The sequence below is a fragment of the Aulostomus chinensis genome, chromosome 19 (assembly GCF_037954235.1).
Source record: "Aulostomus chinensis isolate RoL2024-O1b breed Wild chromosome 19, RoL_Achi_v1.0, whole genome shotgun sequence".
NCBI lineage: Eukaryota > Metazoa > Chordata > Actinopteri > Syngnathiformes > Aulostomidae > Aulostomus > Aulostomus chinensis.
Window position 1 is genome coordinate 9,585,371 of NC_141338.1, and position 25,110 is coordinate 9,610,480.

The 25,110-nt window shown below is 42.2% G+C and overlaps 3 protein-coding genes across 15 annotated transcripts in view; 1 reads left to right on the forward strand and 2 right to left on the reverse strand.

The window, feature by feature from the left end:
• The window catches only part of dnm1a (dynamin 1a), a 50,430-nt gene extending 38,863 nt beyond the window's left edge, over window positions 1-11,567 (reverse strand). For 9 of the 12 annotated variants that reach the window (XM_086187141.1, XM_086187145.1, XM_086187143.1 and 6 more), the window contains exons 1-5: window positions 11,174-11,566; window positions 2,693-2,766; window positions 1,778-1,927; window positions 1,426-1,629; window positions 488-586 (exon numbers count right to left, since the gene is read on the reverse strand). In XM_086187141.1, coding sequence (XP_086043267.1) covers window positions 488-586; window positions 1,426-1,629; window positions 1,778-1,927; window positions 2,693-2,766; window positions 11,174-11,334 — 688 coding nt within the window. In that variant the 5' untranslated portion in view covers window positions 11,335-11,566. Of the gene's footprint in view, window positions 1-487; window positions 587-1,425; window positions 1,630-1,777; window positions 1,928-2,692; window positions 2,767-11,173 lie in introns of all 12 variants that reach the window. The other 3 variants (XM_086187150.1, XM_086187151.1, XM_086187140.1) reach the window with 1 other exon arrangement.
• Window positions 11,568-12,527: 960 nt separating this feature from the next.
• ciz1a (cdkn1a interacting zinc finger protein 1a) lies at window positions 12,528-21,942 on the forward strand. Of its 2 annotated transcripts, none has more exons than XM_086187075.1 (16): window positions 12,528-12,707; window positions 13,122-13,367; window positions 14,292-14,419; window positions 14,575-14,783; window positions 15,038-15,155; window positions 15,314-15,401; window positions 16,287-16,399; window positions 16,520-16,590; window positions 17,002-17,205; window positions 17,287-17,417; window positions 17,501-17,594; window positions 17,688-17,801; window positions 17,890-18,051; window positions 18,203-18,281; window positions 18,378-18,499; window positions 18,648-21,942. In XM_086187075.1, the coding sequence occupies exons 2-16, from the start codon at window positions 13,201-13,203 to the stop codon at window positions 19,143-19,145; spliced, it is 2,298 nt and encodes a 765-aa protein (XP_086043201.1). In that variant the 5' UTR covers window positions 12,528-12,707; window positions 13,122-13,200; the 3' UTR covers window positions 19,146-21,942. The 2 variants fall into 2 exon arrangements, with proteins under 2 accessions (XP_086043201.1, XP_086043200.1); XM_086187074.1 differs by having other exon boundaries at window positions 12,528-12,677.
• Window positions 21,821-25,074, reverse strand: bbln (bublin coiled coil protein). Its single transcript, XM_086187077.1, has 2 exons — window positions 24,458-25,074; window positions 21,821-22,764 (listed from the first exon to the last, which is right to left on the reverse strand). Exons 1-2 carry the CDS (start codon window positions 24,534-24,536, stop codon window positions 22,523-22,525), a joined length of 321 nt encoding a protein of 106 aa, XP_086043203.1. The 5' UTR covers window positions 24,537-25,074; the 3' UTR covers window positions 21,821-22,522.
• Window positions 25,075-25,110: the final 36 nt, after the last annotated feature.

Sequence of the window (25,110 nt, forward strand, 5' to 3'; positions counted from 1 at the left end):
ACTCGGTAAAAAGCTGTTTCATGCTCTATAACTAAAGCAATTGTGAGCCAGCAGGCTTGTAAATGTGAACATCCAAAGTATTAGACAAACAGACGAGGGTGAAAAGGGGGGGAGGGGGTATAAAAAAAATAAAGGACATGGAAAATATTCAAAAACACATGCCTGGGTCTCAACCAAGTGCAAACGGAAAAGAAAAGCACTACATCAGCACATTGCAATAAAGGGCAGCCTACAAGATTCATGCGAGCACTTTTCCAAGATTTTCTCTTCACCCGCCCGCCACTTCTCCTTTCCAGCTCTTCCTCTCTTCTACCTTTCACTCTCTCTCTCACTCCTGTGATTTACCACTCAATACTATTTCATTACACCATGTTCCCTCCATTTCTTCCCTCCTTTTTTTCTTTTTCTTTCCCCCCGCAGCGGTCAGAGCATTCAGCATGACTGTTGCTCTACCGCAAGAGGGAAACAGTGCGTCGCTGCAGCTCACCCCTCCTGAGTGGAAGCAGCTTGTTCTCCAGGATGTCTTTCGCATCTGTGCCCTCGTCCATCAGGTCCAGTTTGGTGATCACACCGATGGTCCTCATACCTACGTGCACACACAGGAGTTCACATAGCCCCTAACTCTACCCTTGAAGAGTAAAACTGAAAGACAAACTCCGATATCAAAACCAAGTCTAAACCCCCAAACAGCCATTTTAAGATTGGATGATTTGTCATTTGCACAAGCAAACCATATAAACTGAACTAAGAGTAAACCGAAAGTGGTTTCTAATCCCGTAAACACGTCAGTGTGTGTTGCTGTTATTAATTCAAAAAACTATTTAGATTTTTTTAATCATGGCAAGCAGAAGTCCTGAATTTTTACATACTAAAAGTTCAGAAGAGCAGCTCGTTCAGACCGTTTCCCCTGAGCGTGCAATTGTTTCCATGGAGCTCTCAAGTCTGTTTGTTGCATTTTCAGTATCTTTGCAAATGAGGAAGACTTCAAGTTTGCAAGTTATAATTAAAGATTTGAATTGATGAGCAAATACATTAATGATTAATGCATTATTAATGGTGGTCAACTTTTGGTATTTTGTTTATGTAAGTTTCCAGACGTTTGCTCTGTCTCAGAAGAAATTAGATTCTACGATTTGAAAATGCTGCTGTGAAGTGCACAGGATCTTTATGTATCATTCCTCTTTCTTTTTTTTAACAATGTTACTTTTTTGGATCGTCTCTGGACATGTCTTTAGCTGATAAATGTTTCTTTTAAAATACAGGTAAAGTATAGAAAACATAGACAAGAACAAGATTCTATAAATGGTCATGGAAGTTTACTTCTATCTACTAAATACATTTTATCAGATGCCAAAATATTGTTTCTGAACATTCCTGCAAACTTTGTGCGAGTGTTTGTATGCATACATGTGCGCATGCGCTCACCCTGAGGGTCGACCTCTTTGGCAATCTTCAACGCATCAGAGTTGGCAAGATCAGAGTTGGCCGGGGAGACGGCCAGCATCAGGCAGTTCTCCTTAGTGACAAACTGCATCAGCATCTCTCGAATCTGTGACTCGATATCGGCTGGTTGGTCGCCCACAGGTACCTTGGTCATCCCCGGCAGGTCCACCAGCGTCAGGTTGAGCACTGGGAGGAGAAGTGGGAACAAAGGCGAGAACTAAATTTGGCGTTACATCTCCAGAGTGTGCTAAACCGAAGTGTAGTTTCATATTGATCGTCAGCATAAAATAATACAACTCAAACTCATGTAGCGGTAGCTTTGTGTCAGCTTCACCATGAGGGGAGTAAACACGCAAGTTGATGGGCACAGGCGAGATGCCCTTGTTGGCGCCAGTCATGCGGTCAGTCTCCGCCTCGATCTCCTGCCTGACCTCATCGAAGTCTACGAACTTTTTGCCCTTACAGTGGAGAAATTCTGCATACTCTGAAAGAGACAAGTAGAGGAGGATGTTGTTGATAAGACGATATCAGGGGTAGCAGATGCAAAAATAAGAAAGAATCCTGAAAGGTAGAGTAATATTTTATTCAAAGCTGACTTTGGCTTTTGTCTGTGAGGGTGAAAAACTGTTTCAAAAGCCATCCACCTGTATCAAATTTACGAAAACAAATTCATTTCTGATTCACTTGCATGTCAACAGCTGGAAAAATAGTACACTTTCAACTGAATGATGATGAGATGAGGATGTCTTGCTGGCGTGGAACAGACGTTGAGGGATGGCTTGTAAAGAAATGAGCTGGAGGGAGGAAAGTTTAGCCTACAGAGGAAACGTGAGTAGCAGAGGCCAGTTTCTGTCATTACAATGAAAAATCTAAGGAAAATATTCAAAGACAGGAAAGTTTTGAATAAAAATCAAAAATAATGAAAACAAAGGCAGGGGGAAGAGTTTCTACGCGGAGCGAGAAGGGAGGATTCATGCAAATAAACATTTTCCAAAGAAGAGACGGATTTAGGTTTTAATCTAATAATTTAACACCAGTCGAAGTAAACTGCAGACATGTTTTTAGATGTAATTCTGCTAATGGCCACTAGATGCTGGCATAGAAAGAAGTTCTTGCTCTTTATTTATTTTTTTTTTTTTGGTTGACATTCAGGATGACAAAGCAAGTGCAGTTTTGATTTTCTAGTTGAACATGTTAAATAAAACATAAGAAAAAAATCCAAAGTTTTTATGAGAAGTTTTTTATTTACCTGTGGGACAGTTCATCAGCTGCAGAACCAAAGGACGACGGGTCACAATGCCAGAACCACGGGGAAGGAAATCTCTGTAGCACAGAAAGACAAATGGGAAGCTGGCTGGTAAAACTGCTGACTGCTAACTGCTTCAATAAATAAAATGAATTATTAAATATGGATGTTACATCATCAAGGACATTAGTGCACCTCTTTGCACAGAGAACACAAGCTTTTAAGTGTGAATATGTGTGTGTGTTTATGCGTGCAGAGCTGAATAAAAACACATCCACACACAGCAGCTGTGCTCGACAGAACTAAACTGCTAAACTGATACGATTACAGTTTCCCATTTTTGTCCCTTTTATTCCTGGTAACTGAGTTACTGAGAAATCTAAAGATAAACAAATAAAAAGGAGATATTCATGATTTTTTTCAGTCCTCTTACAAACCTCCAGCGTCATCTGTCTCATCGTATCAGTTTTGTCCATCTACTCCCGTGTGGTTACAGATTGATGTTACTTATCTATATAAATATTACAGTGCAGATGAATGTCTGCCAGTTTTTGTTTTTTTTTTGAAAAACAGAAGAATTGTTTTCTTTCATGGTCAGAGGCGTCTCAGCAAAAACCAAATAGTTGCTTAGGGCCCAGCAGACACAAGGAGGCCCTGCAAAAGAAGTACAAATCCAAGGTGATGGTACATAAACAGTATGTAACATTTCCCAGAAAATTAATTTTTAGCAAAATATTGTTGTTTGTGTTGAATTGAAAAGTTGTATACACTTGTGGGTTTGACTAGCAGCAGGTTTGATCCCCTGATTAGCTGATTAAACAGATCTAGAGTTCATTTTGGAGGATTAGTGAGTGTGTGTGGGTGTTAGTTTTATCTTCTTTGAGGGCAAAATGTCTCCCCATTCCCTCTAAGTGAAGGACTGTGAGAAGAATCTTAAAAAACAAACAACAAAACAATGAGCAAATCACACGCCGCTGAGTGAAAGTTACAGGTTCAGGCTGCATGACGCTGCGGAACACAGACCAGAGGTCACGTGTGCAGATGAAACTGCAGAATGTTTTCATAAATACTCTGTTTATTCACATAAATCTAACAATTTTTTTTAAATCCAATCTTACAAAGCAATTAGAAATTCTTCCGGTGGGGAATCTTCTCTCACTTCACACTAATCAACTGAACCGCGTGAATAAGAAATGGCGAGGCCGCTGTTTGAACCTGAAGTGAAGCCGCAGGCAGTTTGCAAACATGAGTCATGCACTGAGAGTTTAAAAAGAGACGAATATCTTTGAAGTATTACAGTGAATTTAGGCATTAGAAATTCCCAAACATTCATTCTCCTCCATTGAACGATAAAATGTTTTGTCTCTCTGGGTGTATAAGCTGCTAAACTGTCGTGATTTTCAAGAGTGAGCAGAGACACTCACCATTCACCTCTGCCAAATATACAGATCTGATAAACACTGATTAATGTACACAGTATTTTTCAAATTACCACTGTAACATACTTGCAGAAAAGGTTATGGTACGTTGAATAATTTGGTCATGCAGAAGAAAAAAACATCTTTAGCCAATACAATGTAGATCTGTAGCTGAAAAATCTGGGTCTTCTTGTCCCCAGTGTTCCAAGCATCCGATATTAGTAAAACAATATGAAAACGTGTATACAGCGTAAGAAAAAAACATCGCATTGTCATGCTTTGTACTATTATCTTCCACTGATTTTTCAGTGTATGAACAAAAAAATGAATTGCTGAAAAAGAATTGCAATATATGAAAAAAAGATTTGCATGAAAATATTCATATAAAATATAGGAGGCAATAATGTGTAATAAAAAGAGGCATGTCCTGTAGTTCCAGTCTAATGACTGGCACTGACTGGGAGTCCCTTGAACCCATTAAACATTACGGCAGTGGTAGAAGGATGAATAAAAATGTAGGAGGCAAAAAATACAAGATAATTATTTCCTCTATTTTCAGTCTAATATTCATATCTTCATTGAAGTGTTGTGATCTTTTGAAGTTTGCTGCTGCATTGTACAATAAAGGAAGCCCTGCTCCCATCTTCTGGTCTACCTTTGTGTGTGTGTGTGTGTGTGTGTGTGTGTGTGTGTATGTGTGTGTGTGTGTGTGTGTGTGTGTGTGTGTCTTTCTCCCCCTTGGATAGCTTTTAGACAGATGGTCTCAACTGCAGGTCTTCCTCTCACTCTGCTCCTCCTCATCCTCCCTTCTTAAATGCCGCCATATCAACACATCAAATAAGAGGAGAGGTCACACAAACAGAATCTGATTATCACACACATATTTACAGCATATTACTGCTTGCACTGCCTAAATACGAACACTAGCCATCGTAGAATACAAGGCTACAAGCTCCAGCTACAAAATCTAGCTGAGATGGTGACAGCCCCTCCACCCCCATCCTCGTGTGTTTTTATCCTCCGTGATGAGGTGGGGGATGAAAACACTTGCGCACATGACTGCCAGAAGCGCAGACACAAAAAGCCAGACAGTAGAGGACGGGAGGGAAACACAAAAATAAAAAGGAGCGACCGACCGACGATAGAGATGAAACAAACCAGGAAAAGGAGATCGACAGTGGCAAAAACTCAAGGAGAGAGTTTAAGGTTACACCAAGACATCTTCTGGAAGCAATTACCTTTGAGTGCACTTGGCACTCACTGTCTGTCTGAAAGCACTTTCACCTCTGAAAGAGTATCCGGCGTTTACTGGCTTCACTGTATTATAACGTTCAGTAAAATGTTTTTGCAACTCAGTTGCTCTTTCTGATCACTTGTTTTTCTACCAAACCAACAAAAACAAGCCTGAAACCATCAATAGGATGTAGAAGCATCATCAAATCATCAGATATGACACTCAAACACGCTCAGCTTCAGATGTGCTTCGTGTTCGACCAGGTGTTTCTAAAACCGCCTTCTGCAATGCATTTATTAGCCACATGTCCTGTCAGGTACCAAAATCTGGATCATTATCATGAATCAGTATTTAGAGGTACAGCACCTGTAACAAGGTGAGGAGAGGACATAGACACACCAAGCGTGCTTACTCAAGTCATGTTTGGGGTATTTATGTAGATTTACATTTCATTTTATTTTCGTTTTATTTGTTACTTAATTTTAAAGATTCACCCTAACACTCAACCCTAGCCTCAACCACTCACCTGAACTCTAGAATACCAAATTTGGGGGCAAAATGACTGGTTATACCTCTGTTTGTGTCCCTGCTAGTAGACATGTCGAAACCAAACTGATTGCCACAAACAGAAGATCTCAATTTGGTACTTTTATAGTACATAAATACTGTATATTTCATTATATTTCGTACTATTTTGTGGGGCTTGTTGACAAAGTAAATGTCAATGTTTCACTTTTTTTTTGAGAGACAGATGAGAACCCTTTGGGTGGTGAAACTTGTCCTGTACTTGCATGTTGCCGGAGCCAATCAAAGGGCAGGTTGCTGGACTGCGGTCATCCAGATTAGACCAGCCCCAATGAGAGAGTGTATTACAGATAAACTGCGGCCCAAACAGAGATTAGAGGTAATCCTCTGCAGCAGCATCAGAACAAATTGTCACCTACTCTCTTCTTCCTGCGCCTCTCACTGTTCTCTCACTCCTGCTGTGTTCTACTGCTGCTCACAGTTCTATGTGAGACCAATTAAATTAAGAAGAGATGTTCGGAAAAGTTCCGGAAGGTTTATTTGTTTCATCGATAGGGTTTTTATAAAAGAAAATAACGGAAGACAGACTTTCCTGAAAGAATCAGGATGTAAAAACACACGTAAATGGATTAAAACAAGGCAAATAGGAGCTTATTAAACACTGTTCTACATATTTATCTAAATGTTGACTTTGCACCAGTAAACAGGATTTACATGAGCAAAAAGTCTTACCATTATTCACTTTTATTTCCAGAATTATAATGTTTCTTTACAAGAATCATTCACAGAATTAATAGGCAGTTAACAGCTTAATTCTTCTTAATTATCAGTTTAGAAATAAAAGACATCACATCCATTCAAAAATATTTGCTGACATCCGACCATTAATGATCCATAGTGGTCACTATACCACAGACCGCCAGTAATATGCCATCCTGCATGATCCTCCCCTATGTTCATACTTCAGTCTCCTCCTCTTTATGTGAAAACAATAAAACCTCGTCCTTGTCATTCACATGAGTGAAGCTGCTAAGATTCATCGCAACGCTCCCGGCCCTCATTCACTGGGTTATGTAAGATGTTAAACCAGCCATATATCATAGATGTAATCTCCGTGTGGGGGGTTGGAACAGTGAGGACAGCAGGGAGAGAAAAACGATGTAATTTTATGTTCCAGGGTCGTGACGGTGCCATCCAGCAGCCTTCACTGATGACGAGTCGCTCTGAAAACATCCCTTACTACTGGAGCTGTTCTCATTTCTCCACTTTACTTCTTTGTGCTGAAACATCATCAAGTCAAAGTATCAAAATGCTCCAATACATTTAATAAACCTCCTAATTCCACTTGTAAATCAGTTCCACCTTGTAATTGATCTTGAGATTGATGTATTCATTATTTCTTGGGTTTTAGGTGAAATATTTTCTGGAGATCAGTTGCCAGCAATTTTTTTTTAAAAGAACTGTCCGTGGTGCTGAAACCTGCATTCACGCAAGATACGTTTGTGGCCGCTACCGCTATTAACAGGGCAGTGCAAATAGCAGAGAGCACAATCGATTAGAATGTACCACTTCTGTGAGGTTTCAATGATAAAATCGTTATTCGTGTCTTAATAAAGACTGTACCAATGCAGAATTAATAATCGTTTGCCAGTCACAATCGAGGTAAAAGTTTGCAATAATCTTGGCATTGTTTTAAAGTCATATCTCCAAACCCTTTAGTTTCTGGTCTCTACTCATTCAATAAAATACAAATGTCAGAACAAATGTGTAAAAATTGGATTCAAATGCTCTTGAGATGTTTTGAAAATCGGCACGATAGGATAATTATTGGCAAATATTTACTTTACAAGAGCTGTAACAACGGAATAATGTCTCAAATGTTTTTACATCTCCAAACCTGCTCAGAATCATTTATGGTATTATTGCAGTAAAAACAAAAGCAAGTATTGACAGATGTTACTACCACCTCCACTCCGCTCTTCTATTTTTTTTGTACATTTTATCCAGTTTTGATTCCTTTTCACTTTATTCTTCTTTAAGGATAAAAACCCCTGACAGTGCATTCAACTCGGATGAATCCTAATGTGAACAAATATTCCTTCCTCCACCTGAACTGCTTCATCCAGCTGGCCCAGTGTGTGTCCAGAGACCAGTGACACTCCCAGTATTGTGTGTGATAATTAAACTCAGGGGAGGGAAAATGACAGACTGGCTGACAAACAGGAAAGTAAAGGTTAGCGTTTGGGCTTCAAGTCACATTTGTGAACTGCGGAGGGTTGAAGCGAGGTGACCGTCGGCTAACTCTCTGAAGGGCAGATGATGAAGGTGAATATGGATCCCTCATTAGCATCCTGGAATGGTCTCATGCACTATGAGACGCTGGCCGTCCTTGTCCTTGAGTAACACCTGCAAGTCATGCAGCAGCAGCAGTGGCACAGTAAAATGTAAAGTGAGGAAAACTGCACGGTTCAGCTGCTGTCACTCATTTTGGGCCTGATTCCATATCAAACATGAGGACACTCCACCAGGGACATCACATGCTTCTTGTCATGTTACATAACCTTCCACTAACTTATAGCAAAATTTGTCCATTAGTTTGTATGTCCAGTTTTAGAAATAGCCTTCAAATAAATGAAAACCTAGACATCTCTCAGCCTGCATCTCATGCATGTCGGAGAGTGTGGCTGTCTCGCACATCGAGAGAGCGGAGAAACATCATATTTGGATTCTGCAGGAGGGTGAAAACTAATGTGTGCACTGTCATGCAAATATCACTTCCTCAGTAGGTGTTATAAAAAACACCTACGGACTACACACTATGCTGCTGTGCACACATAATTTTGATCTCTGTGGGTCTCATCAGATGTGCGAAGTTTGGAATAGAGCTGACTATGTGGAGTCAAGTTGCATCAGTTTCTGTTCCAAGGGGAAATTTCAAAATTTGCCATCTCACCATGGTAATGCCATCCCCAAGTTCTTATCGCATTTCTGATCACTTTTGAGGTGAATCCGGTTAACCCACTGGGAGGAGTCCTCCCACTGCCACTGGCACTAGAACTAATCTGTCCTGATGCATTCATCCTTATTCTATTCTGCCCCCCCCCCCCCACACACACACACACACACACACACAAAGTTTGGTAAAAAAAAAAAAAAATCAGCCTGATGTTTTACATAATCCTGCTGACAAACAGATAAACAGCAGCAAAAACATGAAGGCAAATCTTCAAATTCCTTCCTGCATTCTCCATCTTGTATGTCAGCCTCTTCAATTACACACAGTTATAAGTCCTCTTTGCGTGAGTATTGATTGTGTGTGCTAACATCAAGGTGCAACAACAGATGGAGAGAGAACAAAGTCCTCCATTGTTGCCCCGAGCAACCAGGATGCAGCATGTTAAAAGTGGAAAAGGGGGGGGGGGGAGCAGCTCAAAGGCAAAAAGTTAGCTAACGTGAAATGATATCATGAGAGGTGTCACAAGAGGGTGTGATGAAGACGCAGCAAGGGGAAGCAGCATCAACACACAGATGTTTAGGCTGATAATACAACACAAAGGCCCACCAGGGGAGGTGGGATGACAGACTGGGGAAGGAGGATGGGAGGACCTCCATGATGTCACCTCAGCTGGACACACTAACGCACGCTGCACGCTGCACGACACGATGCTGCTCTGCAATCTGCTCACTGCAGCTTTTCCTGACACGAGTCAGACTGAATTTACCGAGTTATGTTTCTCGTCTCTGATCACGCTCGCCTAAACCTCCGCTCCCTCGGGTATGACGCTGTAATTAGGCAGAAGCTGTTACCATGACTACAGCTGAGAGGAGGTGGCACAGTGGGGTCCTCCTGACAAGCGTAAAAGACATTGTTTTAATGCTGATTGCAAGCGTGACAGTAATAGGAGTCGTCTACTTTAGCCTGATCCCCCTGATATTTCCCTCCACCGAGGAGATCAAGGTTTGAGTTTACCTGACATGATAGCTCATTGTGGCTTCACCAGATTTCTCTGAGGTCCCTATCATTATGTGTCTGGCAGCAGAGGCCAATCATTCACCACGTGGCTGCAGTGCTAATCCCCATCTTAACTGGTAGTGGGTGATGAACTGTTTACACGTCGGAGTTTTGTGCACGTGATGCTGGCTGTGGAAGTCTGGTGAACGTGAGAAATGAAAAAACCTGGACAGACCTCTAAAACAGTTGTAAACATCTGGACCATTTAAAAACATCTAATAGGCACAAAGCCTCTGAAGAATTTTTTGTGTCACTTTTTTGGGTTTTTTTTTTTTGCTGCAATTCCAGATGTGTTCATTTATAATTAAAATCTAACTTGGGGCTGGACATCAATTTTAGAAGTTTTTTTCTATCTGAAAACCTGCAAAGACAGATCTAGAAGGATTAATGGTAGTGGTGCGCAGGCCTTGAGCTGTGATTTGAAGCCACGCTACCGTGCACTTTGATCTTGCTTAAGCAGGAAATACTGCAGAAACACTCGCTCATTAGAACTCATGGAAAACAGGATTGCAAGAGCCATGTTGTTGCCAGTAAGCCTCACTTGCTGCTAGCAGACAGATGGATGAGCTGAGCTGGAAGGGCTCAAAGCTCAGGTGGACTCTCTTTTCTCACCCTGGCTGCAAGGTCATAATGCACCATAGCAGATCAGATTTACCCCCCTCTCTCTCTCTCACACACACACACACACACACACACACACACACACACACACACACACACACACACACACACACACACACACAAAACCCTTTATTTTGTGTCAGCATCACTACTGACAGAGTGTTTGAAAGACTCTGCACACACAGCCAGCAGCACTTTGCTCTCTTGCCTAGTCAGGATTAAATAGCCTGTCAACAACAAAATGGTAGCCTTGCGACACACACAACAACACAACATCCAACAATCCTGCTGCCTCTGAATCTGCTGCACAGGAGGTCAACGGGTAGACATCAAAAGATCTGGAGTGATCAATTCGTTTAGACTCTCACAATCATGAAGTTTACATCACAAGCAGTAATCTACCTGCAATGTGTAGTTCCTTGAATGCATCACGCAGTCGTTACCAGATAAACTTCTATAGGGATTTATGTAAGCCTAACAAAATAATCTCCTTGATGCGTTCATGCACACAGGGAGTTAAAATGACAGTGGTGCAAATGTACAGGACTCTCAAGATCCTCAACCTGTCTCCTGAGGAAGAGAGAAGAGGGGGGATGGGGATGTGTGAAGTGTCAAATGAAAGCGACAGCGGCCGTTTGCACCGACACTCACCACAGCCTAGAAAAGGCACTTACTTCCCTACGAAGTTCTCCAACACCGAGCTCTTCCCCGCACTCTGTCCGCCCACCACGGCGATCTGCGGCAGGTCCAGGTTTGCGTTTTGACCGATGGCGGCGAAGGCATCTTGCATGCGGTTCACAAGAGGAATCAGATCCTCCATTCCCCGGTTCCCCATCTTCTCAATCGGCAGTCCTTGTCAGGCAAGGGAGGGATTTATTTCCTTCTTTCTCTATCTCCGTCCCTCCTCGCCTCTCCTGAGCTCAGAGGGCGTTTTGAATGCGAACACACCGGGTCACTTTCCCTGCCTGGTGCGTCGGAGCTCCTCAGCTTGGATTCTCTCCACCACCAAGCACCGCAGGGGGAGGATGAGGATGATCTCCTGTGTTTCCCCAGGAAAACTCCCTGCAGTTCCCCACATTTACCGCTGGGTGGCGACAATGTTCTTCCTCCGATAGTCAAGTCTGTTGCCAGGAAATCAAGATTTTTCTGACACTGTTAACATTACGGAACCGTAGAGAAGCAAGAGTGACATTTCATTGAGTGGCCATAGCGAGATAGAATTAATAAATAATATTTTGAGCCCGTAAGATATAACTTGTTCCCACAATTTAAATATTTTGAAGCCACAATATATAACTGGTTCCCTCACTGTATCTTTTGATTTTTCAACAGGTTATATCTTGTGACCTCAAAAATAACTAAATTTAGGGAACAAGTTATATATTATGGTCTAAAAACTACTAAATTGAGAAAACAAACTCTATCTTGTGGCAAAAGAACAAATATATCTATATGGCCACTCTGAGACTCCATATGAATCGAATCGTGTTTGAATGCAGTTGTATAGAACCTGCCTTAATTTTATATATATAGATTTCGTATTTGATTTTTTTAGGCCACCCCCTCATGCCTCACTTGTCTGTGCAGATCTGTCCATGGTGCTGACACCCTCACCACCAGGGGGCACTCATTTTTGTTGGTTTGTTATCATCCTTTGTACTCTAAAAGTATCGTATTGACAACTACTTCTTTACATTTTTTCACTAAAGGATGACTCCCATAAATTACAATTAAATTATATAAAAAATTTTAGTACATACAGCACATAAACACAAAAATAAATCAAGTAAATATGCAACTTATTTCATTTGGTGCAACTCGTGCCCATGACAATTATCGTCTCAATTGTTTAATATCAGATATGTGTTAAATATAAGCGTGCCATTTAGGCCATCTAATCAGAGAAATGCCATACGATTTAAAAATGAAACTCTGCTTTTAATTCAAATATTCTTAAATATACTTCCTCAAGCTGAGGTGTCATCTATGAAGCAGACATTTGCAGTTATGCAAACGGCCGGTAGAGGGCGACATGCTCCGGCAAAGTCGACACACCAGCAGACAGCCGAGTGTGGTGTTTGTCTAATGCGAGTTGCACCAGGCAGACAGAATCGAGATAAACCTGTGCTATGATTGTTGCTGGTTAAACGATCATCATCGCCTTTCCTTTCTTTGGGAGTAAGTGTTGAGCGCCGCGAGAAGCCTGAGGTAGAATGTAGAAATTTGTTGCTTAAAGCTATCTGTGAAATACCTAGTTATGCTAAGCTAACTAGTTGAAATCGGTCACTGAGCGGTGGCTAACTTAGCTTTGTTTATTTCACGACAGGTGCTGCTTGTTCACGACTGCTTAGTGTTGATTTGTTGGAATAGCGTGCCCCGTACTTAAAAAAACATACATTTGAAGTGTTATATTCCTCGTAAAGTTGGCTAATGGAGCAAATAAAGGAAAGTTAACTTGGCGGAAATTATTGTTAGCTAGCTAGCACTAGCTAGTTGTCATCACGACATTTGAGAGCGACCTGTTGTCTCAGGAGGGGGGTTGCTGCTGTCATGGACAGAGTTGTGCTGACAGAGGGACATTTTTTTTTTAGCACATTTGCATCTTTCCTCTCTTCTGTGCAGGGTTCCTTACTTTGACAGAGGTGGTTTCTCTCACCTGCTGGTTTATCAACCTACTTAACGGAGGAAAACAGAGCCCGTAATGTTCAATCCTCACATCCATCAGCAGCAGCAGCAGCAGCAACAACAGCAGTTTCACCAGCACCTGCGGCAGCTACAGCAACTTTTCCAGCAGCAGCCTCCGCCTCCTCCTCCACCACAGCCGCCTCCGGGACACCATGTCACACATCACCACCACCAGACACCGCGGTAAGCCCTTTAACTCGAGGCCGGGGCTTTGCAGAGGCCTTCGGGTGAGATATGAAGCTGCTGCTGGCGGCTGAGCCGCACGACGTGCTTGCCCGATGGGTTTATGAATAGCAGAAAATGTCGATGTTTGTGCATTGAGATGAATATTTAAACAACTTATGTGTTAGTCCAGAGATTTACGTGAATATCTTAAAGTCTAATTATAACCCTGACGTTAGTCAAGCACCATTGTAGATGAAATGACAAAGCGTTATTTTCTGTCTGCTTCACAATACCTTTTCTTTTTCTTTCTTTTTTTACCAGGTTTGCGTGTTCATTAACAATTCATGTTGTGTAATGTGGCTTACTCAAAAGTGCTGTAGGTTAATTATAGGTTAAAATTGCTGTCCTCAGACCAGAAAAAAATGATCTTTTGTTTTGGGCACTGGCTATTAAGCTAAACAGATTCAGACTACAAAGTACTCTGTGTTGCTGTGTTGTTTTGGTGTTGTTTTGCATTAAATTATATTGCTTATCTTTTATCCTTGTACCATCTGATGATGTTGATTTCTTGTTTATTCTGTGGATGAGCAAAAGCAGCAACACGAAACTCAACCTGCTCCGCATTTGTGCTCTCTGACTGAAGCTGAGGCTTTTCATAATCCTGGCCTATAGCTCTTTTGACTTGATTTATTTATATTCCAAGTTGTTTTGATTACTGCCTTGTTATTAAGGGCTATAATCATTAACTTTTTGAATAGGAGCCAATTCAGATATCGGTGATCATTCTGCATTCTGAGATTGTTGAGCTGTGTAGAGTTGACTGGATCAGAGTGCATAATTACTGTAAACATTGTCATTAGGACATCAGCTTGCTCATTTCAAAATATTGAGGGTTTGACCAATTTTCTGTTTTTGTGTTTTGTTTTGTTTTTTGTTCCCCAGTGCCATTCCTGTGCCCCCACAGACAGCCCCCCCTCCAAGGATGGTCAACCTTTGCCAGGCGACCCAGACTACCATCATCAGCCCCAATCCCATGCTGCAGGGAGCTCTGCTGATGCAGCAGATGCAGGGTACACTTTAGATGATAGTACAAACACGCAAAAGGCCGAGCGCCTGCCTATAGTTTCGATGAACAGCATATGTATTTTATATTTTGATCAATTTGTTAAATTTGAAGTGTGAAGAAATGAACCTGGAATTTGTGTCAATTTATATATTTCCCCAGGTAACATGCGGGGCTTCGGGATGGTTGGACAGCAGTTCCGTCAGTTCTTCACAGCTGCAAACAGGTCGTCTTTGCTCGGGCCAGTTCCCATGGGCATGGCCATCAAGTCTCCCATCATGGGTTTCCCTGCTGCTCGACCCTTCCACCCACATGCCCGCTACTACAATAACACCAGCACAGCCTCCACCTCCGCTTCAACTATTACCACGGTAATTACAACAGCACTGTTATATCTATTTAAATGACTGTGTGGGCTTCCCGTTTAATAATTATGCTCCTGTAGAGTTGAAGGAACTTGATCTGATGATATTCAGAAGTAGCTTCCCTGCTAATTTGAAGTGACATTGTAGTATTCTGTAGAAACTCGTCATAAATCAGTGTTAATATTAACTTTAATGATCAGTCCAAGACTTTTGACTTTTTATACAGTGTATGTGTCAATCTTATTTATATCTGTGTGTAGGATGCTGCAGCTCGCCAGCCAGACAGGAAGAGGGACAGCGAGCAGATGGCAGTGGGAGGTGGTGATGACCAACCAGCCACTAGCAGTACCAGCGAAGCTAATGATAAGACTGAAACAGGTAGAAATATAATTCAAGCCGAGCTGAGATGTGCAGATTGTTTTTTGGATTATTTGTGTGGTGTGGTGTACTAGTTTTATGTGTTGTCCTCCTCTGTGGTTTCCCATTGTCTGGAATTTAAGAATTAATGTTCTTACATTTTTGACTGTAATCTACAGATGTTATTCCGGGTGTGATGGATGGAACTCAGCAGTCATCTGAGGAACAACTTGAAGAACCCTCAGTGAAGAGGCAGAGGACAGAAGGGTAGATGTAATTTATATACCCGAATCTTTGGCACGTTGCCACCCAAGCGCTCACCAGGGCATGTTAACATTGTCGTGTTAGCAGTGAAACATTATCACTATTGCACTTAATTTATGCTCAGATTTTCTTTGCTCCTGCTGGCTTTGAGTGGCAAAATGGCAACAACATTCATATGGCGCCACTCAAAAATCCAGAAATACAATCTGTATGGTGAATGAGCTGGAAGCTCTGGGTGCAGCAACATGGAGGAGAATCAAGACTTGGTTCATTTTAAACTCTTTTGTGCCAGTTGAAAATCTGTGATGGCAGCACGGCGGTGCAGTGTTTAGCACTGTTGCCTCACAGCAAGAAGTTTCTGGGTTTGAGCACCGGCTTGGGCACATGGCCTTTCTGTGCGACCCTTAACAGGATAAGTGGAAGAAAATGGATAGATGCATGGATGGATTTTCCGTGCCATTTTCTACTTCTGTCAAGGGTCGCGGGGGGGCTGGAGCCTATCCCAGCAGCTTTTGGGCAAGAGGCGGGGCTCACCCTGGACAGGTCATCAGTCCATCACAGGGCCAACATAGAGACAGACAACCATTCACACTCACACCTCCGGTCAATTTAGAGTATCAATCAGCCTCGTCCCCTCTTGATGTCTTTGGACTGTGGGAGGAAGCTGGAGTACCAGAGAGAACCCACACAGGAACAGGGAGAACATGGAGACTCACACAGAAAGATCCTGTGATGGAGCCAGGGCTCGAACCTGGAACCTTCTTGCTGTGAGGCGACAGTGCTGACCACTGCACCATCGTGCCGCCCTGGATGGAAAATGTGTAATATTTCTCTATTGTTAAGGAAGTGAGGAACCTTTTCTCTTACTTCAAACTTTCTGTCACCCAGGTCAGAGGAACCCAAAGAGCAGAACGTTGCTAAGAGAGTCACAGTTGTAGACACAGATGGGGATGTTCTTTCTTCTGAGTGTAACAGCAATACAGACAACAGCCAACCTGAAGGTAAAATATGCCTGAACTGTCTCATGTATTTGCAGAGCCCGTAGTTCTAAGCTCAGGGTTAATTCCAATAGTCTCATCATGTACATGTATGCTTTTCTTTCTTTCTTTTTTTTTTACCAGACTGTGTCACTCTGGAGGAGGTGGTGGGGGCGTATGCTGTTGAGGTACTGGAGGACAGCAACACAGCTGAGGTGAGAGGAGCTGTCTATTTTTCCACCATTTGCTTTGGTGCCGTAGCAAATAAAGGAAAGTAAACACAACGTGGAAAATGACACAAATGAACGACATCACATGGAGTGATTGCATGTGAGAACACACGCTGAACTGACATTATCCTGCTGGCTGCCTTCTGGGAAGTATGTGCAATGTTCCATTTATCACGTGTGTTGTGAGAAAGAATATGAATATCCAAGAGGGAAGAAGAAGGGTAATTCAAATAACTTTGTCAAGTGAGGACGAGAACACGTCAGACGATGTTCTATTGTGAGCTACATGTGTAAATGGGTACTCTAAATGTAATGTCCAGAACTGCTTATTCTCCTGACATTGTCTGTCAGTGATCTCAACATCCGGCTCAGATCTGGGTTTCTACGCCTCTGTAGGTGCACGGTTGTTCGTCTGTCCCGTCACCAGCTGTCAGGCTGAGAGAGGACAGCCAGCAGGTTCAGTCGTCACTGGAGGAGATACCACAGGACAAAGATGCCCCTTTACCCTCACCAGACAACCAGGAAGTAGAGGAGGATGTAGCAGAGGGCACCAACAAGTTCTACTGCTACCTCTGTAGCATTACCTGCCACAGCCAAAAAGTAGGTCATACCAGAATGCAGCTTTTGCAGTCTTTGATTTCGTAAATCCATAATCCATCACCTCTGTTTTAAAATGAACAGAACTTCCGGAGTCATATGAACAGCATTTCCCACCAGCAGAGGATGATGGAGATTCAACACATGAGCAACGCCTGCCTGGTCACACTGCTTCCACGAGTGCAGGAGTCTCTACAGGGGGCCAACAAAGACGGGTGTGTTTTTAAACACACAAGCAAACTTTGGAATGTGGTTGCAGCAAGTTGAGAAAGTGTATTTTGTCTTTGCTCTCTTAAAGAGAGAAGAAGGCAGACTCGCAACGTTGGTGCACCACCTGTCACACCCACTTTGCCGGCAGCATCAAGGACCACCGTCACACTGAGGAGCATAAAGTAACTAACTTTCTTGTTTAAGTGATCAAAAGAGTTCTGTTGGTTGAAATGAGGAAAATCACTGGTAACATTGGATTCTCTGTTTCTCTTCAGCTTGCTAGCAGAACAGCTTTCTCCTCCTGCACAGTCTGCAAGAAACGCTTCAGAACATCTCAGAATTTTGTGGAACACTTGCAGTCCCAAGAGCACCGACAGCAAGTGGAGAAGGTATCTTTTTACTTATGTATGGGACAACCTTTTTCCTCTCATAGGTGAGGATGTATACAATTACACTCTTCTTGTTATTGTTTACTAGCTTCAGGAAAATGAGGGCTCTGAGGCTTTGTCCAAACTGACTGCCATGGATACACATGGCTTTTCATTGGAGGAGGAGGAGGAGGACGAGGAAGGCAGTGAGGTGGAGGAGGAAGAGGTCAGGCAACAGAATGAAGGAGAGCAAGAGTCCTCTGAAAAACAGGTAGATTTACATATTGTTTTTTTGAAATGCCCTCCAGTGGGACAATATTTGCATGTAAATCATCACAACTTTGAGAGAAATACTGAAATAACACTATAATACCGGATATTTACACTGTGTGTGTGCGTGCGTGCGTGTGTGTGTGACGCAGGATGGCTGGACCCCCCACAGAGAGGTGACCCTCAAGGACATGGCCAGTGATGAGCAATATGACCCTGACATCGTCTACGGTGAGTGAAACCAAACTCCTAATTCCTACTTAGGTTTGCGGTGTTTATTTTCACATTACTGTCTCATCTGGTTGCTTGAAACTTCTTTTACCGCAGGCTCCAGTTTCTTTGTTCCAGTGGCAGGTTTTATCTGCAGAATCTGCAACAAATTCTACCACTTTGAATCGTCTACTTTGCATGCACACTGCAAATCCCTGAAGCACTTTGAGAACCTCAAGGTTGGTTTTTAAAGACTTTGTGGTGTCATGAACCTGGTTTCCACACCAAACGGGGGGGGGGGGGGGGGGGGGGGGCTTGAACTGAAGAGTTATCCTTGAGGAATTTCCATACCAGTAAAGATGTATATTTATGCTTTTCTTTTCTCAGAGGCATAAAGCACTGCTCAGCCAAAAAGGTGAGTCTTCCCCAGTTGAGGACAGCCTCAGGCCTGTAACAGAAACCACTACAGACTGTTTGGAGGAAAGTTCCCTCTCCAGTGGCACACTTTTAGGTACCAACCAAACCTCCATGCAGCCTGTCATTACACTCGACCGACTGAGAGCGCAAGCAGAAAACCAGCAACAGGAGGAAGGAGCGGAACCTGCCCCGACTTCTCTGGACTTCACCTCCTCAGACACCTCCACCAGCACACACCTAGAACTAAGCCACCACAGTCAGGAGGAGGAGGAGGAGGAGCCCGCATCCCAGGCTTCTGTAGACCCAGAGATTCCAGCTCAGCTTCTTGATGGTGGCTCAGATCCGACAGCAGCTGCTGAGGATGCTAACGAAGAGGAGGAAAAGGAAGCTGCTGCTTTACCAAGCAAAAAGAATGGAACAGAGAAGGCAAAGAGACGAAGGTCAGGGAGGGCCACGAGCAGACGCTGAGTGACATATGAGTGGAAGCCTGGTGCAACCGGAACCACTACCCCCGGATGTGATGTGTCAGTATGTGACAAGGTGCTTCGTGGGCGAAGTCGCCTGCTGAGTTGTGGTGGAACATGTGACCTGCTCCCCCCTCCAGGGTTGGAAGTGAACACCTAGCATGACCTGACATCAAATTCTGATCTGAGCTCCCCATTACACAAAGATTGGAGAGGGACAAATATGAGGCCCACCTTCAGGTACCCGACTCAATTGCCCCCTATCAGGGTTCAGTTCATGTGTTAGAGTTAGAGTTAGAGTTTGGAAAAATGAATTGAAAAGAGTCTGATAGTAAAGCTTCACGAAAATGTAATTGCAATGCTGGTCCATGTAATCATAGGCAAAAAACAGTGCACCATTGTGCTGTATTTGAAAAAAAAATTCAGGTCATTGCTATTTATTTGATTTAGCAAAACATTATTTTGAAAAACATTTTGCACAAATATGCATTAAAAAAACAAATCATTCTATTGGCATTTTACTTGATAACCAAACAAGGAGATCCATAATACTGTTGTTTTATTGCCTTGTCTTACTCAGTCACATCATGAATTTTTCATTGAATCTTCTCTGACTTGACAGCCCTTTAAAAAACAAAAATGCTATCAGTGTTGTCGCTTTAGGCTTTTCTTTTCTTTTCTTATTTTTTTTAAGTGACGGGTTCATGTAAATGTTCATTTCCCACCCTGCTGTCCTGGAGGATCAGAGGGGGTTTGCAGCTTCCTCTAGCTGGCTTGATAAGTGATTGTTAACCTACAAGTGTAAGAGATTATGCTGATGGTAAAATGGAGACATTTTCCACATTTCTAACCCCCATAGCACACAGTTTTTAGCGAGTTGAAAATTAGAATGTAACCAAATTAGGTGTTTGAGCAGGTGAAGACCTCTTTAAGAAGTGTTATCACAAGTAAAATTGTACTTTGGCTTGAGTGTTGCTGATCAAAGCTTTGTCGACGCGGACGTTCTTCAGGGCATTTTCTCAAATTTTTTGTATTCTGGACATTTTTGATTTGAAGTTATGTTGTGTTTTTGGGCAAAAGGTTGTCAGTAGCTGTGGGCTTGTCGAGACAGAACGGCACACGTTTTGACAGTGAATCGGAAGCTTTTGTGGTAATGGAGATAGAAAAAAAAAGGAAGCAGAATGAAGTAGCGGACGTAAAAAAAAAAAATTTGTGAAGTCCTTTTAAATCTGCAGTAATCTGTAATTTCATTTTTGAGGGAGCTTTATCAACAAGGCACTGTAGTTACATCCAGCCCCCAGTTTGCTATGAACTCTCAACGTTCACATAAGGCGTCGGCTTTGTCAGGTATCTGCTGCTTGAATCGCATCTTCTAAAAAAAACAAAACAAAAACAACTCACACATCAGCTTTTTGACTGAGAATCAAAGACAAAAAAAAAAAACTTTTCTATAACATGGATCATGTAGGCACAGGAAGGGTCGTATCGCTAAGCTAAGTCAGGTTTCACGTCACATTCCCGTTTATCTGATGTGTCAAAATGAAAATAGTGGCTTTCTTACTTGCAGACTGAAAATGGTACTTTGAGCAGCACAAAGATGTTGTTGATGCTTATTTTCCTGCAGTTTACAACTTAATTGATTCTTGTTCTCATGTGTGTCACAGCGGTACACTGGATAGATGGCATCTCAGTTTAGTTCATGTTCTCCATATTATGTACGAGGAGAAATCAGAAGAGTTCTTGCTGGTACTTTTGAGCATTGCACCAATTGTTTTTAGGAAATACTCTTATCCATTCTCCCCAGGACCAGACAAGATAGGTAGCCTTCTCCCCCATGTGTGCATTAGGGAACTGAGAACCAGAGACCAGCTGACTGCTAGTTAGCTGAGCACATTCAATGGTAGTCTTCTTCCCTGCTCAGCTTCCAAAACCTGTCTTCCTTTCTAGTTCAAATGGATGAGGGTATGGATTTGTCCACAATTAATTCCTCTTATTCTCTCTTAAGTCGGTCATGATCATTGATAATGTATCTGATCGTAAAATTACTGTATTTGACCAATTTTTGAATCGTTTCATATCAAATGTTACGCCGAACCTTTGTTATTGCAGGCAGAGTCTATTTGAGAGACGCGTATATTTGGTGTCAATCAGTGAAGCTATGCCACACAGCCCTTCCACAACCAGTCATTGTGCTAAGCTAACTAGCAGTCAGCTGGTTTCAGCTCCCTTATGCGGCACAGAGAGAAGGTTTTCCAACTCATTTCTGGCTCTGGAGAGGATAAGATATTTCCCAACAAGTTGGTGGGTTCTTTTAAACTCTTAATTTGTAGCATTTATACGTACAGTGGATTTCTCCTTTTTACCCATATGTGTAACTTTAGTTTCAGCAGTCGTGACACTATAAAACTGAAATAGCAACTTCCTTCTTCATGACTAGTGTATTGTTCTGGAAACATTTCATCCTCCATTCTATATTTCAAACCACAAACAACTGGCTCATATGTAGCAAAGGTTTGGGGTCATTGTGGCGACTGTCACATGATCGGCATCTTATTACTGTTACTTTCTGTCTGGAGGGTTATGTATATTTTAGCTCTCAAACAGAACAGAGTAAGAAATGGGCAAAAAAAAAGACTTGTAAAGGATGATGTCAAACACAGCTGTATGTTGTATTTTTATTCAGCAACCAACAAAAATGACATGACAAGTTGTGTTTTCTAAATGCTGGAAGTTTAATGTATTTTTGGATGTTTGTTTTCTGTTCTGGCATCATTTTAATTTATATTAAAAAAAATGTCAACACAAAATCTCTCACACCTCACTGGTTAATGTCAATCACTTTTGTTTCATATTTTCCAGACAGTATGAATAATCTTAACAAGATCAAGATAATGAGCAGACAGATCACATCTGTAGACATCTGGAATGCGGCGTGTTTGCGTTTTGGAATAAATATAGAACTTTACAGAATTTACAGTAATTACAGAGACATCAACAACAAGTGAATCCTAGGAAAAGCCAGAAACATGCAGCTACGTACATCATGTATTCAAGTCTGCTGCCTCATTGGAATTCCAACAAATTTGAGGGCAATAATGTGTATATCTTGATTTGAGAGTAATGTCTAACTGAGGATTTCCACTTCTTAAATGGCAAAATTCACTAGCTAATGTCCGACTTGCTTCGTATGCTGCAAGAGGCCTATTAACCTGGTCAGGATGACATTATCAGCACGCCACGTTTCAACAAAGAAGAAAAACTACACTGAGTTCAGGAACAGAGGAACTGCATGATATCACTGTACCACATGTCTGCTGATGTGGGTGCATATTCACAGAGCAATCAGATTATTTCTAACCTGCTGAACTCAGCCTTCATCATCTAACTCTTCTCGTCACTGTTTTGCGAGCTCGTGCCATCTTCTGTACTGGGGGAGGATTCCGTCTTCTCCGCCGGACACTCTGAGGAGGGCGAGCCCAGCAGCTGGGCCCTGAACTCCAGTCGGGCTTGCCGATTGGACTCCAGAAGTTCGTGCATTTTGCCGTTGAGGGCGTCATTTTTTTCCTCCAGATTATCAAGATAGGAATTGATCTGATCCAGCATGGAGTTGATGGCTACGTACTCTGATGGATTAACATCAAAAAGACATTTTTCTCGGTCAGTCTTACTTGAGGTGAATATACATAAGTATATTCATGTACTAGCAAACCAAATTTCCATGACTGCCAGGCTTCATTCATTTTTCAAAAACTTTTATCCCTGCAAATTGCTATTTTACATTTCAATGACTTCATGGTGTTTCATAGCTGGGTGCTCTGTCTAAAATTATACATTCCACTTGTAACTAATCGAGGACGTATATAAGGGGTTCTTTAAATTATTATCTATGATTAGACGTCGATAAACAGACGTCTATTGGACGTCCATAAATCGACGTATATTAGCGGTTATTTAGACGTCTGTCGAGGTAGGACATGTTACGTTTATGACTGCTTCTGTACTGTGATTTTCAGTTTGTTGTAGTTACCACTGGGATCCCACCAGCGGTCACTGTTGGGTTAAGTAGGTCGGATCATAGGTCGCAGAGTAGGTCGTAGGCTGTCCGAAACCACAATTAGCGCGAGTTGCGACCTACTTCGCAACCTAAATTCCAGCCTAAACATGCCCACATTGGCATAGAGCAACCTATGGCCCACAATGCACCACTGACTTCTTCTTGCCCTAAAAACTTGTGGACCGGCAAGCCAAGTTTGAGACGGATAAGAGAGTTTGCAAGGAGTACATGTGTAATGCAAGCGGGAACTGCGGCAGTTAGCACAACGAGCTAAAGTAGCAAGCCAATATCGGTGGGCCGAGGAAACGGCTCGCTGAACGGAGCTACTGAGATGGAGAACGTAAGGAAGAGCGAGTGGCCCACATTCAATGGACAGGCAGTTGAATAATAATAATAATACATACATACACGTAGGTAAGGGGTTATTTAAATTATGACTAATTGTCTAGGATTAGATGTCCAAAGGACGTCCATAAATCGACGTATATTAGCGGTTATTTACACGTCAATGTTGAGGTAGGTATGTTATGTGTATGACTGTGCTTCATTACTGTGATTTTCAGTTTGTAGTTACCACTGGGAGCCCACCAGGGGTCACTGTCGGGTTTGTCTTTTGCCTTCATGAGCGAAGAATAAAAGACGAACGTTCACAAGAGAGCTCGCCAATGGACAGGCAGATGAAGAATAATAAATTCAGGTATATTAGCGATTATATAAAATTATTGCTATAAATTATTGTCTACGAATATGACGTTTTATAGACGTCTATGAATTGAAGTATATTCGAAGTTATGTAAATGTCTATGTTGATGTAAGGGGCGGAGCTAGGGGGTGGCCGTGACCACCCCTGGCAGCGCTCTGGCCACCTCACGTGCCACCCCCGCGGCTGGGGAATAATTTGTGAAAACGCGGCTCTCGCGTGGAAAATTGGTTCTGTCGTTTCGCACAGACGCATTTAGCTGTAGGACACAACTCTGCGGGAGCACACAGCAGATGGAAGCGCCGCGGGAGAAAAGAGTGAAAAAAGGTCATGGAGACATTTTATCTACTTATTGCCACCCCTATGTGAGTGATGGTCTCACCCTGGCCACCCCCAATGAAAAAAATTCTGGTTCCGCCCCTGCGCAACTGTTCGTGAAACTATGAGAAGAGCTCAACATCTAAAATTGATAATTACACAACTGTCAAAACAATTAGTTCGGATGTCTCTTGCCCTGGCAATCATACTGACATTGGAAAATGGATGTACTTTTCCTTGTTACCTTCTTCGCTGAATTCGTCTCCATCTTCAATAATACCATCGTCAATAGAGATGTCGGGATCTCCATTCGGTCCAGACATGATAGGAATAAATCTCACAAATGTTACTCTGTAGCAAAAAACAGCGGTGTTTTTTTTTCTTCTATTTAGCTAGTTAGCTAGCGAACTAGTGTTAGCCAATGCCTAATCGAGCTAGATTTCAAGTTACATGAAAGTAATTAAATCAATTAAAAGTCAATAATAAAGACCATAAATTTAGTCGTTAACGCTGTTCTGTCTGAGTCAAATGTCAAGTCCCCGACAGAGCGAGTAAAACTGCTTAGCTTCAATGCTATATGTCCTAGGCTGTTTGTGAAACCGATGCCTTATGGGAGAATTGTGGGCGGGTTTTACGTTCTCTGCTTCCATTTTGCACACCAGGACACAGAGTGCTCACTCTTTCCGGAAAATATGGGTGATAGATTGAAAAAAATATATCTTCAATACCTCAACCGTTAGAGGATTTTAATCAAACATTTTCAGTGACCGGTAACTCTCCCAAGGGCGTTTAGATCTTTTCGTTTACAATCTCCAAAATCACAATTTTCCTGGTGATGTGGTCTTTAAAAATGTAAACAGAGTGAGTGGTCTGTTGTCCTTCCCCTCACTTCAGTCT

Excerpts from the sequence above, each read along its gene's own strand:
- ciz1a (XM_086187075.1), top strand. The coding sequence starts at position 13,201 with ATGTTCAATCCTCACATCCATCAGCAGCAGCAGCAGCAGCAACAACAG. Across the intron at positions 15,402-16,286 it reads AAGAGGCAGAGGACAGAAGG|GTCAGAGGAACCCAAAGAGC; the intron begins GTAGATGTAATT and ends TCTGTCACCCAG. Across the intron at positions 16,591-17,001 it reads AGGACAGCAACACAGCTGAG|GTGCACGGTTGTTCGTCTGT; the intron begins GTGAGAGGAGCT and ends ACGCCTCTGTAG.
- bbln (XM_086187077.1), bottom strand. The coding sequence starts at position 24,536 with ATGTCTGGACCGAATGGAGATCCCGACATCTCTATTGACGATGGTATT. Across the intron at positions 22,765-24,457 it reads AGACGAATTCAGCGAAGAAG|AGTACGTAGCCATCAACTCC; the intron begins GTAACAAGGAAA and ends TTAATCCATCAG.